At 43.1% G+C, this 16461-nt stretch overlaps 1 protein-coding gene across 1 annotated transcript; it reads left to right on the forward strand.

Annotated features, from left to right (window-relative positions):
• The first annotated feature begins 1786 nt into the window (after positions 1-1786).
• On the forward strand, positions 1787-15709 carry DHCR24 (24-dehydrocholesterol reductase). Its single transcript, XM_082228765.1, has 9 exons — positions 1787-2508; positions 4655-4810; positions 8935-9040; positions 9268-9386; positions 9474-9737; positions 10583-10726; positions 11688-11885; positions 12033-12211; positions 12652-15709. The coding sequence occupies exons 1-9, from the start codon at positions 2278-2280 to the stop codon at positions 12803-12805; spliced, it is 1551 nt and encodes a 516-aa protein (XP_082084891.1). The 5' UTR covers positions 1787-2277; the 3' UTR covers positions 12806-15709.
• Positions 15710-16461: the final 752 nt, after the last annotated feature.

Here is a 16461-nt window from a genome sequence, read left to right on the forward strand (position 1 = left end):
GAGTTTTATGTGGTGCAGGCTGTGCCCCTGGCTATGATGTGTGTTTTGATAGTGAGTTTCAGGTGGCCCAGTGCAAAAAGTGTGAGGATCCATGAGGATCCGTGCTTCAAAACCACGTTTTTGAGCTATTGAGTGGCCAGATAACCGTGGATCCGTGATTTTTGTGGTGTAGGCTGTGCTCCTGGCTATGATGCGTGATCTGACGTTGAGTTTGGGGCGGCCCAATGCGAAAAGCGTGAGGATCCATGAGGATCCGTGCTTCAAAACCAGGTTTTTGGGCCATGGTTTCACCAGGAAGCCGTGGATCCGTGATTTTTGTGTTGCATGCTGTGCTCATGGCCATGATGTTTGATCTGATGGTGACTTTGCGCTGATCTGGTACAAAATCATGAGGATCCGTTCTTTGAAACCATGTTTTTGGGCCATGGTATGGCCAGGAAGCCGTGGATCCATGATTTTTGTGGTGGATGCTGTGCCCATGGCCATGAAATTTGATCTGATGGCGACTTTGGGCTGATCTAGTGCAAAAATCTTGAGGATCCATGAGGATCCGTGTTTTTTAACCATGTTTTTGCGCCATTGTGACACCAGGAAACAGTGGATGCGTGATTTTTTTGGTTCTGCCTACAGACTAAGATGTGGTCTACAGTATCATGGTGTTCTTATTTTGTTTCAATATAAAAATCATTTGAATTCATGAGGATCCGTGCCTCAGATCCATGTTTTTGTGGTGCTGCAGCGCGGTAAAGTGTTGGATCCACTTTTTTATAGTCTAGTCTGTAATCGCGCCTTCCAGGTGTGATTTGACACTGCATTTGTTGGAGTTATTTTTTAAAAAGTGGAGGATCCATGAGGATCCGTGTAGATCCGCCTTTTACCCAGACCCCACAAAGAGCTCTCTGTTTAGCGAGCAACGTGAAGATTCAGAACTTGGACACAGCTTCTAACATGGCGAACGCCCAAAGGCTGCAGATGGTTCGCCTCGTGCCGCGGCACCGTGCCCCGGACAAAGGGGGCAGGATTACAACGTTCCAGGCGAGGTGCCACCAGGCAGCACGTGGCCTGAAAGGATGCCCCCCTGGTGCTGCTCCAGACCCTGGCTGCCGTTTCACCCCAGCGTGCCAACTGCATTTCCGAGCCCACAGAACTGTATCTGCGTGTGCAAGCAAGGCAGGGCAGGGGGAATTCTCCCTTGGCATGCGAGTTGTCCCATGAGCAGAGGAGGAGGCACATTTGCAAAAATACTTAAGCGCAATCCTATACCGATCAACTCTCAGGTGTGTAAAGGACTGCAGCGTTATTTCCCTCTCCTATGTTTCGGTATCCGAGCAAGAGGCCTCTTTGTTCTGGCTGCAATTTAGGACGGGCATTCCCCCGCTGCATGGCTTGCGGGGAACCCTCCACAGGACCAGAGACGGGTCACTATTCGTCAGTTCACGAACAGAACCGGGGGTTGGGTCCTCCATACAAAAAAAACCTGCCTTGCAGCGTCATTTCCCCCCCCCCCCCAAGGGCGAGAGCACCCAGCCTGCATGCCTGCCTAGGGCGGGGAGGCGGCACGCGGCGCTCGCTCGGCCAACTGGCCTCGTGCTGCTCCGAGGCACCCGGCCGGTACGGGTGTTTAGCTCCCTTCCCCCTCGCCTCCCGAGCCAGCCAATCCCGTCACTCGGCGCCTGATCCGATCCAAACGGCGCCACCCCATTGGTTGGACGCCGGCCCTCTCCTCACCGCCGAGGAGCCCGGCCGGCCAACCAGGAGGGAGGTGGGCTGCGCTTCGAGTCGGGCCGGGGGCGGAGCGCCGGGTGTTAATCGCCGAACGTTGGCTCGGCTGGGCTGCGGAGGGGAGTGCGAGGAACGGTCGACTCGCGAGCTGGGGGTGACGCCGGTCCGCGAGCGGGTGTGACACGGTCGTGGGGAAGGCGCGCGCGTGTCCCCGACGTGAACCCGGGTCTCCAAACATACTCTGTAAAGAGACTTGCCCCGTTGCGAGGAAAGGAGAGGGGCGAGTGCCCGCCTTGCCTTGCACAGGGCGGCGGCGCTGCTAAGACGGTGCTAACCGTTGTACGTGGGAAGAGGCGGCGGAGGGTATAGCGGGGTCTCGGGGGTTGTTTGAACAGGTGGCTGCTAGGTGAGCCAACTGGGGACTGAAGAGGCCGGCTGTGCAAAACAAGTTGTGCCGGCTTGTTGGGTGCTGCGGGAGTTGAGCGGATCCGATTAGGAGACCGACTTGGGTTGTTAGGCGCGTTGCGTGTGAGTGCGTGCCGGCGAGGGTTCGCGATGGGTCCTCTGCTGTCTCTCGGGGTCGGGCTTCTGCTGCTCATTCTGTGGGCCCGCTACAAGGGGCTCGCGTACGTTCTGGTCCACCACCGCTGGGTCTTCGTCTGCCTCTTCCTGCTGCCCCTCTCCGTGCTCTTCGACATCTACTACCAGTTCCGCGCCTGGATGGTGCAGAAGATGCACAGCGCGCCCCGGCAGCACAACCTGCGTGTTCGCAACATCCAGGAGCAGGTGAGAAGGGCGGGCGGAGGGGGAAAGTCCCCCCCCAAAAAAGGGTTTACAAGTTGGAAGAAGCGCAGGCTGTTCAGTTTTCCTAGTAAGACTCGGGGTGTTCCTGGCCTTCACTTCCCTGGAGCAGAGGTTTTCAAGCATGGAAGTTGGCCAGAGGTTTGAATGAGGCTAAATACAAGTCTTGAGTTGCAGATCAGGACTACTCACAGCAACCATTGAGTCTGGTGCCCCCCCCCCCTTTTTAAGCAGTTTTGTGATATTGCTGATATTGGAAATTTTTCCCATACAAAAACTCAGACGAGATATCCTGACAATTGTGTTGTTGCCCTGTTACTTTGGGTTGCATCTCTGGCTGTACCCTTGGACCAAAGCAGGGATGGGAAACCTGTGGCCCTCCAGATGATGTTGGACTACAACTACAATCATCCCAGCTATTGGCTTTGCTAGCTGAGGCTGATGTGATTTGGAGTCAGTTTCCCCGTTCCTGACCAATCAGCTGTGGGCCTGTAGCAGTGATACAGTGCTAAATTAATATCTTATTTACTTATATACCATGTAATGCTAGAGTAGGTTTCTGAGCAGTTTAGAAAATATTAAAAAACCCAGCCATTAAAATACACTAGAAAACAGTACCATTAAAATTAAAAGGTGGGAAAATCAGATGATGCTCATCTAAGTGGGTTGCCCCAGATGAAGATATCAAGGGACACATCTTGCAAACAGGTGTGTTTTCAGAAACCGGCAGATTGTCAATACAAATAGTGATGTATTTCAGCAGAGAAGGCATTCCATTACTGTTACACAAACAAATTGTAAGTGGAAGGAAAGGTGCTGCAAGAAAGCAGTGCCAGTATTTGGCACATTATTGCTCTCTAGACAGTATCTTCTTCATAGAATCATATCATTGTAGAGTTGGAAAGGACCACAAGGGACACCTAGTCTTCAGTGGTCCTCTTGTTTATGGATAACAGGCATAAACATTAGTGGAGTCCGTATGTGGCTTGCGTAGGTATGTGCCTGATGCTAGGGAAACCATAAATCAGGAAGCATTCAAATTGCAGAGAGCCTATTCTGTGCCATGTGTCTCCCTGACAGGTCATAATAATAATAATAATAATAATTTTTATTTATACCCCGCCCTCCCTAGCCAAGGCCGGGCTCATAGTGGCTTACAAGCAATAATAAAAACAAGTTGAATGATTACAACATTATACCAAACAAGCCTTTACTCTTTCTTTCCTGTTGATGAAAATAGCAACTTCCTGTGTAGAAAGGTTACAGCACTTGGGGCTTTTTAGTGTAGAGAAAAGGCCATTAAGAGGAGACATGCTAGAGCTAGAAGAACACGGTGCACACCAATGGCACTGTATAATCATCATCGTGGGGTTCATTAGCATGAGATACTTTAACCTCACACTGCAGTTTTCTGCTCATCACAGTGCAAACAAGGCCAGACTGGCCTGTGCTGTCATGCTTTTCAGATAGTAGAGTGTGTTCACATTACCACTTTAAAGCTCAGTGAAGTCCCTTCCGCTGCCCCAGTGAATTTCACATCAACATGGCTCCACTAGTGTAAGATTTGTGTCTGTTTGTGTACACACTAGAGTGCACTAGCAGGCAGTGACACCTTTTCCCTATGTAGAAGTGTTCACACCTTGGCTGGAGATGTGAAGCTAGTTTGGGGAGAAACTCATAAAACAGTAGTGTAACAAAGTCCAGGATGCATTTGCACCGGAATGGCAGTGAGCACAGTGGGAGTGTGAACACAGCCCTAGTAGGCTCTTATTCTGTCTTAATTGCAATACCAATTCAAATTTTAAAACCTTTTGTGTTAAAGGTACTATCTTGAGAACAGGCAGAAAAACCATTAAGTGGTCCACCAAGACCCTCAAGAATTTTCAAGTAATCTGGGGGAGGGGGAGTTCAGGAACTGTTGGCTTAGGTTTTCTAAATTAAGCAGTATATAAATTTTGATAAGTAAATGTTTGCTTTCAGTTGCCCCATTATATTTAATGGGACTTCCAGGGAAGTGTACGTAGGATTCTTCTAGTCAGAATCAGTTTTCTCAGATGCAGATCTGTTTACTTGCAAAAACAACATCAAGTTGTTATGTATAAGGTGTTAAATTAATCTTCCTTTCTTGCAGGTACGAGAATGGAAAAAAGAAGGGCTAAAAACATATATGTGCACAGGACGTCCTGGCTGGCTTACAGTGTCTCTTCGTGTTGGAAAGTACAAGAAGACACTTAAGAATATAACAATCAACTTGATGGATGTTCTGGAAGTGGACACTGAGAGAATGGTAAGCTTGGAATTGATCCTTCTATTTAAGTGATGAGCTTTTGTTCAAGGGATGTGGCCATTGCTGAACATCATTGAGCCTGTTGGTTTCTGTGCTTTCTGGTCCTCTTTGAGGTGCCTGACCAAGGATGAGGCGCATGATTTCGAAGCGGAAGAATCAGACCTTGGAACACAGGACCTCTGGTGTGGCAGTACTACTGAGGATGTTTCCCCACTAGCTGGTGTCTTCAGAATTGCTATCTTTTGCTCACTCTGTCTTAGTAGCAGGCAGTGAGGCAGCAGCACTTACTTGACCTCATGTCACTCCAGCTTACTGCAAGGGGCCAGGTTGGTGCAGTGCAAACTCGTTGGTAGAACCAATCTGGCACTCCTTGCACCTTCCTATCTCCCTCCCAGTAATATGTAGAAACACCAGTGACGCAAGGGCAAGTAAATGCTGCCATTCCACTGACCACTACTTCTCTGTGTTTATCTTGGCAGGATTCAAGCTTTGCTTGTTTTTCCTCATCCATTTCACCACTGCATCTAAGTACTATCCCAGCCTCTCCCACTTCAGATGTTACGGAGGATAGAGCTGAGTTTCATCAGCATACTGATGGCACCTTACCCCAAAACTCATAATGGCCGATCCCAATAGCTTCATGTAGATATTACCGTATTTTTTGCTCTATAGGACGCACCTAGTTTGGGGGGGGGAACGGGGGGGGGGAATTATGAATCCCAGAAGCCAGAACAGCAAGAGGGATCTGGCTTGTGGGATAGCTGGTCTAGCTTTGATCGAAGCCTCTGCAGGGCACGGGGAGCTTCGCGGGGCCATCCAAAAGCCAGGATAGCTAGAGGGAGCGCTGCGCAGCGCTCCCTCTCCCTGTTCTGGCTTAGCCGTGCAGCCTGCATTCGCTCCATTTTTTTTTTTAAAAGATACTTATTAGAGTTTAAGTATTACAAAAAGAAAAGAAAAAAAGAAATATAAGCAATGAACAGTTACAAAACCTCAAAAAATACAATAAAACAAAACATCAACAGTGCATCAAAACATTAAAAAACAGAAACATTCAAAAAACACCAACTTTTTTAAAAAATAGAGGGGGGGAAACAAAAAAAAGACCCCGTATTTTCATATCCTTATCTTTCATTTGCTTATTTCCTCGACTTCCTCACACATCCTTTTTTGTATTCTAGTTCAATTAATTGTTCCAGCAAATCCTTTCCCTCTTTCTCAAATTTAGTTCCATAATTTATCTTAACGTAATTTAACCTTAAGTTTACACCTTTACCCATTGTCAATCTATTCATACTTAATTCTTTATAACATTTCTGCTAAAGTCATATAACTTCTTTCCAGCATCCTTCTAACATTCATTAATTTTGCAATATTTCTGTAAATATACTTTGAATTTTTTCCAATCTTCTTCCACCGACTCTTCTCCCTGGTCTCGGATTCTGCCAGTCATTTCCGCCAATTCCATGTAATCCATCAGCTTCATCTGCCATTCTTCCCTGGTAGGTAGGTCTTGTGTCTTCCAGTGCTTTGCGATAAGTATTCTTGCTGCTGTTGTAGCATACATAAAGAAAGTTCTATCCTTCTTTGGCACCAGTTGGCCTACCATGCCCAGGAGAAAGGCCTCTGGTTTCTTCAGGAAGGTATATTTAAATACCTTTTTCATTTCATTATAGATCATCTCCCAGAATGCCTTAATCTTTGGGCATGTCCACCAAAGGTGAAAGAATGTACCTTCAGTTTCATTACATTTCCAACATTTATTATCGGGCAAATGGTAAATTTTTGCAAGCTTAACTGGTGTTATGTACCACCTGTAAATCATTTTCATTAAATTCTCTTTTAAGGCATTACATGCCGTAAACTTCATACCAGTGGTCCATAACTGTTCCCAGTCAGCCATCATAATATTATGTCCAACATCTTGTGCCCATTTAATCATAGCAGATTTCACCATTTCATCTTGAGTATTCCATTTCAACAGCAAGTTGTACATTCTTAACAAATTCTTAACTTTAGGGTCTAACAATTCTGTTTCCAGCTTTGATTTTTCCACCTGGAAACCTAGTTTTTTATCCAAGTTTTGATAATAATGGAGATTATTATTAATTTGATAATAATGGAGCCAATCTCGTACTTTGTTTTTTAATTTTTCAAAGCTCTGCAGTTTTAATATGTCACCCTCTTGTTCCAAAATTTCCCAATACTTCGGCCATTTGTCCTCCATATTGAGTTTTTTCTGGGCCTTTGCTTCCATTGGTGACAGCCATCTTGGGGTTTTATTTTCTAACAAATCCTTATATCTTATCCAGACATTAAACAGTGCTTTTCTTACAATATGGTTTTTGAATGCTTTATGTGCTTTGACCTTATCATACCACAAATATGCATGCCAACCAAATACATTATTGAAACCTTCCAAATCCAAAACATCTGTGTTTTCAAGAAGCATCCATTCTCTCAGCCAACAAAAAGCGGCTGATTCATAATAAAGTTTTAAGTCTGGCAGGGCAAATCCACCTCTTTCTTTAGCATCAGTTAATATCTTAAATTTTATACGAGGCTTCTTGCCCTGCCAGATAAATCTGGAGATATCTCTCTGCCACTTCTTGAAACAGTCCATTTTGTCCAAAATTTGCAGTGTTTGAAACAAAAACAGCATTCTTGGCAATACATTCATTTTTATCACAGCAATTCGGTCTAACAACGATAGCTTCAAATTTGACCATATTTCTAAATCTTTTTTCACTTCAGTCCAACATTTTTCATAATTATCCTTAAATAAATTCACATTCTTAGCCGTCATATTAACCCCTAAATATTTCACTTTCTTAACCAGTGTCAGTCCTGTCTCCTTCTGAAACTTCTCAATCTCATTTAGATTTTTCTCCAAAACTTTAGTTTTCGCCTTATTCAACTTGAAACCTGCTACCTGACCAAATTCTTGATTCAATTCTAATACTCTTTTAGTGCTTGATTCTGGCTCCTGTAAAGTCAATACTAAGTCATCTGCAAATGCTTTCAGTTTGTACTGTTTAGCTCCCACTTGTATACCTTTAACCAATTGGTCCCTTCTAATCATATTTAACAGAACCTCCAGGACCGAAATAAAAAGCAATGGAGAGATTGGGCAACCTTGTCGTGTTCCTTTCTCAATCTTAAATTCTTCCGTCACTACATTATTCACAATTAATTTAGCCTTTTGTTCTGAGTAGATTGCACCTATACCATTTCCAAAACCTTTACCAACCCCCATCCCCAATAGATTCTTCTTCATAAAACTCCAAGAAATATTGTCAAAGGCTGGTTTCTCTTCAGATCATATGAATCTTTCGCCTTTTACTGCATTCACTCCATAAGACGCACACACATTTTTCCTTAATTTTTAGAAGGGAAAAGGTGCGTCTTATAGAGCGAAAAATATGGTAAATAGCATTGGAGATACCTGTAAGATAGTAAGCTGTGGCAAGTTCATAATGTAGCCACCAAGGGGTTGAAAGGCACTCTCAAGTGCTACTCTCTGGACTCAGTTCCAGAGGTAGGATTGGAACCACTGCAAAATGCATTTATTATTATTAAAGGAGATCAATGTAGATAACTGCTTGATTGTGAAAGAAATGAAACCTGCCATTTCTGTATTCTAATTGAAGGATGAGGCTTCTGTTCATGGGAAGTTGGCTTACACAACTCTGCCTAGCAAGTGGAAGGTACAATAGCCAGGAACAGAGGCATGACCCTACACTTTGTTCATGCACTAGTATTTATGTTTGTGATAAACAGTGCAGACAGGAGTTTCTTGGGCCAAATTTTCAAGTTTTTGGTGCAACCTTAGCTGCCTTGTCTGCTGCAGAAAGTACTGTTGTGCTGCTCAGTCTTAAAGCATTCATGCTACGGGTTTCCTAGTTGTAATTTGCCTAATTACATCCAGGATAGGCAAGCATGATTGCAACACTAACCTGTTTAAAGTATTTCTTTCCCACTGTATTTCCTGATTCACAAAGACCGAGGTAACTTTTAAGGTGTGCACCAAATGATGGGGCAGAGTGCATTTCTGTGTTACTGCTTCAGCATCAGATTTGTATTGATGTGGCATTCAGTCTTGGCATATAAAATGTGTTCTTCCTTAGGTTGTCCGTGTGGAACCCTTGGTCACAATGGGACAATTAACAGCACACCTCAACCCCATAGGCTGGACTATTCCAGTGGTACCAGAACTTGATGACCTTACTGTAGGTGAGAGGTCTTGGGATTTGTAAAATATAACTACAACTCTTAAATATTTCAATACAGTTCCACTTAGCAATTAAAAGCAAATTATTTTTATACTTTTCTGTGATGCATAAGATCTAATGCTCACTGTATGATTCCCAAGCTGTGAAAATTCACTTGTTATTTAAGTAAGTCCTCTGGAAAATGAAAATACAATTCATGTGATTGTTGTGCAATGATCTCTTGTTCAGGTGGTTTGATCATGGGGACTGGTATTGAATCGTCCTCCCACATCTATGGACTGTTTCAGCATTCCTGTATGGCCTATGAACTTGTTCTTGCTGATGGGAGCCATGTGAGATGTACACCGGTAAGATAACATTCTAATTTGCTGTGGTTTGTGACATTATTCCTGCTCTGTATCTGTATGCGCCTTAGTGTTGCGTGCCTTTTGCAGGAGGAGAACTCAGACCTATTTTATGCGGTTCCTTGGTCTTGTGGCACACTGGGCTTCCTGGTGGCAGCTGAAATAAAAATGATCCCAGCGAAAAAATATGTGAAGCTGCATTATGAGCCTGTGAGAGGACTGAAGACAATCTGCAAGAGATTTGCTGAAGAATCTGAGAAGAAAGAAAACCATTTTGTGGAGGGTCTGGTTTATTCTTTAGAAGAAGCTGTCATAATGACCGGAGTTTTGACCAATGAAGCTGATCATAGTAAGGTAACAACATTGATTCTTTCACTTCTTCAGGTAAATAGGACACCAGCGGGGGGAGAACTAGCCAAACATGCCTCTGAAAACCAATCTCTGCCCTTCATTGATTCTAAAGTTTAGAGAGCCCATCTGCAGTACAGGCTTCCTTTAGTTTTTATGGTATTTTTAATGCCATAGCTTCCCCTAGAGAACAGTAGTTCGTTGAGAGTGTTGTGAATTCTTTTTTGGAGCTCAGCCTCCCTTACAGAACAGTAGTTCCCATGGTTCTCTGGATGGAGGAGTGACTGTTAAACTAGTTTAACAAAATACTGGGCAGATCAATTCCATGAGTGGAATGTCTTGCACATAATTAATCTGGTGGGAGAGGTCATTCTACAAGACTTTTTCTCCCACAGGCCTGGGGCAAACCAATCTGCCTGGTAGAAGTGCACAGAATTGGCCTGTAGGCAGTTCTTATCTACAAAAAAAATTGCCAGTGTTGATTTCATACAGACATTTGCATGTAAATGATGTACATTGCATGACTTTACATCAAAGATAGATAGTGTGTCACCCTACAGACGTTGTTGGACTGAACTGCCAGTCGGCCCCAGCCATTGCTGGCCAATGCTTGGGGGGGGAGGGAATTGTAGTGCAGCAACATCTGGAGCAGCAACCCTCATAGCGACCCTTGATCAACACAACCTGTTGTTGGTGTTTCCTTGGCAATCTTACTCTTAACAGTTGCAGAAATGTGCTGAGCATTAAAAGAACTTGCATTCAATTGCAGCTGTAATTAGAGCCACGTTATGAAACTTTGTCTTTAGTAGCTTTTGTGCTGGTGTGTTCATTGTGTTTCTGTTTATGTTAAGATCAACAGAATTGGGTGTTACTACAAGCCATGGTTTTTCAAGCATGTGGAGAACTATCTAAAGGCTAACAAGACGGGAACGGAATATATCCCTGCAAGGCAATACTATCACAGGCATACACGGAGCATATTCTGGGAGCTCCAGGTAAGGTTCCAATTCATGCCATATTAGCTGTCAATCAAGCTCACAGACACATCCTTATCAATTCAACCCTCTCTCTGGTAATGATAAACCTAGTTAGCGAAATAGCTGACTAGGCCGAACTTCTTCCCCATATTATATATCAGGGTAGGAACTAGATCTGACCAGCTGACGTGACCCAGTTCCCATGGGCCAGTTTGACAGCTGCCTACCTGTTGGTTGCCTGATATCAGTTGATCAGCGGCTAGTGCAAAAACCCCATTTCATTTGCCCATGCCCTTTGATTTCAAGCCACGGGAGCAAAGGGGAGGCATTTCCCCTCAGGGCTTGTCGTAAGCGCCAGTGTGAGCCAACGGGAAAAATGGTTGCGGTCATTCCCCAGACTGAAAAGCATCATATTGCTGCAGCTCACTGCACAGAAGATCCTTCCAATGTTATGTGGGATTAGTCGCTAATTAGCTAAATCCATACGTGCTGTAGCTTTATTTTATTTTATTGTATGGACTAATTAGTGCCACTAGTAATTGTAATCGACTTGATTTTTGTAAACTGCATACAGTGGTACCTCGGGTTACATACGCCTCAGGTTACATACGCTTCAGGTTACAGACTCCGCTAACCCAGAAATAGTACCTCGGGTTAAGAACTTTGCTTCAGGATGAGAACAGAAATTGTGCTCCAGTGGTGCGGCGGCAGCGAGAGACCCCATTAGCTAAAGTGGTGCTTCAGGTTAAGAACAGTTTCAGGTTAAGAACGGATCTCCGGAACAAATTAAGTACTTAACCCGAGGTACCACTTTACAGGTTTTCTTTCAATCAAGCAGCATGTGAATTTTGTTAAAATAAATGAATGATGAAAAAGTGTTGAGGTGTTGTTTTTTAAGGCAGACAGTTATTTCTGAAGTCTGCGATCCAGATTTGAAACGCGTAGTTTTCTCACGACATGCATTTGGTCTGTTTTCTAGGATATCATCCCATTTGGCAATAACCCTGTTTTCCGTTACCTGTTTGGTTGGATGGTTCCTCCTAAAATCTCCCTCTTAAAACTGACCCAAGGAGAAGCAATTCGGAAGCTCTATGAGCAGCATCACGTTGTACAAGACATGATGGTCCCCATGAAAAGCCTTGAGCAATGTATCGAAACCTTCCACAGTGACATCAAAGTAAGAGCATCTTTCCTACCTTCCAGGTTGTTCTTAGTAGCAGTAGTTAAACAAAACATGTCTCGGCTACAGGATTCAGAAGGGCTGGGTAGTGGCTCCCATGTATTGCTTTGTCGTGATTTTTTTTTGTTCTTCTGTTGTCTCTAGGTTTATCCTCTGTGGCTTTGCCCCTTCATCTTGCCCAATAACCCTGGCATGATCCACCCAAAAGGAGATGAAGCAGAGCTCTATGTGGACGTAGGAGCCTACGGAGAGCCCAAAACAAAATACTTCGAAGCTAAGGCTTCCACCAGGCAAATAGAAAAGTTTGTAAGGAGTGTTCATGGGTAAGGGTCTAAGTCCCGAAAGGGCATTCTCTCAAGTTGTTAGGAGAACTCTCTTGCAGTTAACTTTTCAGCTTGCTGCATGACGATGTTGCAAAAACAAAAAGAATTTTAACTTAATTTTTTATTGGTCAGGGTTTTTTTTTAAGGATCCTTTTTACCTGAAGACATATATAATTTAACAAAAATGTGCTTCATTATAAGCTGCTACGACAGACTTCCATTTTGGGGCTACTGAGCAGTCTGAAGTGTTTTCTGTTCTAAAATTCAGAATTGGTTTCATGGGGTTCTATTGGAGTACTGGGGACCAGACAAAAGGGTTCCTTTAGGACAAGATCTGAATGTTTGTGCTGGCAAAATAGCCTGCTCTAAGAAATGAGCAATAGTTTCTGCCGCCTTCTGATGCAACAATTTTAAGATCTGTTTTTCATTCTTCCTTTTAGTTTTCAGATGTTGTATGCTGATTGCTATATGACCCGTGAGGAATTCTGGGAAATGTTTGATGGCTCGCTGTACCACAAGCTGAGGAAGCAACTTCATTGTAATGATGCTTTTCCAGAGGTGTATGATAAAATCTGCAAATCTGCAAGACATTAAATCGGACTCACCTGAGCAAGAAATTGGGTGAAGTTGGATTTTACAATAACTAATTGCTCTGCCCTTAACGAAAGCATGTTGTTGCTGTCCCAAAGACTTCAAGCATATTTGTGATTTAAGAGATATAAACTCCTGCCTTTATATGGAAAAAAAAATCTACACTTAATAATCTTATAGCTTAGAAATGGAAATTCCTATAAGGTTTAATTATAGGTTTGCTATAGATCTTTTAGTGGTTTCCTGTAGAAAAATGGGAAAAATCTGAGTTTTGAGGATGCTAGAACTGCAGTCTAGCTAGCAATTGCCAGTGGGAGTTTGATAGGAGCTTCACTACTACAAATGTAATGGGATGGGATCCTGTAATTTAGAAAATCACCTCTACGCGAGGGTAGTGCCAAATACCTGCCAAATGAGACTGCCTTTAAATTACGTCACTGTTGCCTATACCATATCACTAAGCTTTCCCAGGATTTCCATTTGAATTGTTAAAAGTAACCATGCATTAGATTCACAGTTGTAGACCTGTCTGTCTGAAAGCGTTGGAAGTTATGGTTTGCAGGCAATTTGAATTGTTCAGCCTCTCTCTTTTACTTTGAATTACATTTTTCTTTAGTTGTGTCCATCAAGGTTTCTTTGATGCAGGGGAAGACTTGCTGGTATGCACTGTGGAGGGATTGGTGCATTTATCTTTCCTGTTTATAAATGATGTTGCTTTTGTCTGTTCTCCCTCCTGCCCCCAGTTCTACAAGTCTTCAGTGCAAACTGCTGCTGGATGGCCTTTGTTTGTTTGTTTTCCTGTGTTGCTTTTTGGTATCGCTGCTGCTGCTACAAGATACAGAATATGCTATGATTATCTGTTTTTTGGCTAACAAACACTGGATTAGCAGTTTAAATGGATTGTCAGAAATGCAAGATTGGCCTCATTTTTCATAATACACGGAGAAGATGAACACTGATCAGACACTGAGCAAAGTGGTTTCATTTTGTTGCCTAACTAATTTAGGCTTTATTTTGTTTTTGAAATGTGTAGCAAATTATGGGTTTTGTGTGGTAGATGATGCACATAACTTTAGTTTGAAAGGCAGTATTCACCATGGGTATCTTTTATTTTTAGGAAGTTTTTGTTTTTATTTTTAGTGCCTTAATCAACTGAAAGAGACCTGGATCATTTTAGCCATCCTATTTTTTAGACTTCATTAGCGTTTGGAAATGCGGGTGGGGTAGGAATAGATATCCAGATTTTTAAAATGTCGGAACATGCACCCCACATGTAGATGAAAGGAAACTTAAGCTTTTGTATGATGTAACTCAATCCTATGCACATTTACCCACAAGTCCCACTTTCAGTAAGCCTTAAGAGAGCCACGTACATCCAGAAGCCAAACTTGCACGCAGCCAGCCTTGTAGGAGGACGGATACCATTTCTTCATCCTCTTTACCCTCATCCTGCCCAACAAAAGGCAGAGGGTTTGGATGAAGCAGAGCTGTCCTTCTGCCTAAATCTGTCAGCAAGAGAGATCTGTTGCCATCTGTCAAGCCCTCCAAAGTGCTCGCTCAAAAGGTGGGTGACAGATACAGCTGGTGATATTCAGCAGAAACTTGGGGTTGAGAGACCAACACATGATCAACTGGATCCTGAGCTATCCCAGCTGCTGGCAGCCACAGGCCCGAACTAGGCCACCAGCCCAGCCCTGGGAGCTGTTCTAGTGAGGGGGAATTTTGCCCACTGCTTCTTCCACACTGGCTGGTGTGTTGTCAGTAGGGCTGTGGAAGTAGCAGCGGCTACAATTCATTAAACCTAGCCTTAGTGGTCCAGGGGTTTGGGTTGCACACTAGTGAGAGAGGAGCGGGCCTCAACTTTACTTTTATGTGTGCCCCCCCTCTTCCATACATTCTGATTAATGTTAAAATGTTAACATGGCTGTTTTCTTTTTCACAATTCTACAAGCTAGTGGTTTTTCTGTTAGGGTAAAGCTTCTGCACTGAAGCAATAAGCCCCCAACGCCTCTAACATCAATGCTTCCTAAAAACTTAATGTAATAGCAATAGGTTAAGTTTAGCTGGGGCCATGAACTTTCCCATAATAAAACTTGCTTCACATCTGTAATCAGTTTTACAGGGGTTAAGTGGGTTTGGGTTTCTTCTTTCCTTTTCATTGCACCAAGTTTAACCAAAATCTGATCCAAAGACTAGTCAAGACTCAAAAATTCTCACATGGAATTATTTATCTGAACATAGGGAGAAATGTTCGGCTTGGTGAGACAATATGAAAACATCTTACTGTCTGTGGGGTTTTATTTATGACCAGCTGATGGTTTTATTTATTGGAAGAGAATAAACGAGCATATTTTAGCTACTCAGTAATGCACATGCATTTAGACTGATCCATCTGATAACTATTCCTTGATGGGGGAGAGCCCTGCATACACTGCTGTAGCACATCTGAAAACCATTCTCGTAATGTTTGTGAGAGTAGGAAGTGGCAGTGGCAGTAAAAAGCCACTGTAGCTGTGCCAGCGTGTTGGGCATAGGTTGAATCCAGAAAGGGACTGAGAGTTGACAGCGCAATCCATGCTTGCCATTATTTATCTGTGCAGGAATGAGTTCTAAAGGCAAGAGGGGGGAAGTGCCAGAGTCTGTAATCTGTAGAGTATGTCTTTGTGTCGCACACAGTTCTGTTTCTCATCACAGGCTGTATCTGCAAGTGTGTTTGTCCTCTTGCTACAACTATAGTGAAAAAGAGTCCCAACCACTCAGATGTCCTAATTTTATACCAGCAGCCACAGTGTACTTATGTTGCAACTGTCAGCTGTTTTGTACTGCTGCTCTCGGGCAGAACTTGCGCTACGACCATAAAAAAAATATGCTATTTTGATGTGACTGAATAAAATGGTGTTGAGAAGATCTTTGCTGTACGTCTCTATTATCTCAAGTCACTTTGAATGGAAGACGCATTGGAAATGTCATTTATTGGGCAGAACTCTTTGAAAACTTTCAAGTAGGTCTTCATAGAAGCTGGGTTCAGGAGCTTTTTGAAGTGCTCATAGGATTTTTGAAGCTATCAAAATTCAATCTTTAGCTTTTTCCTAGACTTAACTGTTATTTCTAATCCTGGGATCACATCCATATTTATAGAATATGTTGTATTGCATCCTTTTTTTTTAAAAAAAGAAAGAATTTATGCCTCCATTAGACTATAAAATGTCTCAAAAGTAAACCTTGACATAAATTCCTACAGGGTCTTGCCTGGCATTATTTTACCACATTATGTGCAAGTTAACATTTATTCAGAAGTATAATAAAATGTCCTTAAAGGAATTGACAGAATGAATTAATACTTCAATTCCTTGTGCTTCAGTACTATCTAATTCAGAAGTAACGAATATGTGCCCTCTTAACATTGTTGACCTCATGGTCGGGGATGATGGTCCTTGTAGTTGCATCAACATCTGGAAAGCATCCTGTAGGCTCATGTTGGTCTAGTTAAATAGAATTTTTCATACACCAAATAGGATCGAACCATTTAGTGTTCAAATGCTGTGACAGTCAATGCTACCCTATGAGATCTCATGGGAATATGCCCACCCACAAAAAAGCAAGAAAATGTTCAGTGGTGTTAATCATCAATGAAACAAATTGATAGGAAACACAACGTA

Source organism: Podarcis vaucheri (assembly GCF_965113315.1).
Source record: "Podarcis vaucheri genome assembly, chromosome: 6".
In the NCBI taxonomy this organism is placed as follows: domain Eukaryota; kingdom Metazoa; phylum Chordata; class Lepidosauria; order Squamata; family Lacertidae; genus Podarcis; species Podarcis vaucheri.

What these genes read in the sequence shown, in the direction of transcription:
- DHCR24 (XM_082228765.1), top strand. Translation starts at nt 2,278, where the DNA reads ATGGGTCCTCTGCTGTCTCTCGGGGTCGGGCTTCTGCTGCTCATTCTG. An exon ending in AAGTGGACACTGAGAGAATG is followed by an intron (nt 4,811 to 8,934) that starts GTAAGCTTGGAA and finishes GTTCTTCCTTAG; the next exon opens with GTTGTCCGTGTGGAACCCTT. An exon ending in CCTTCCACAGTGACATCAAA is followed by an intron (nt 11,886 to 12,032) that starts GTAAGAGCATCT and finishes TGTTGTCTCTAG; the next exon opens with GTTTATCCTCTGTGGCTTTG.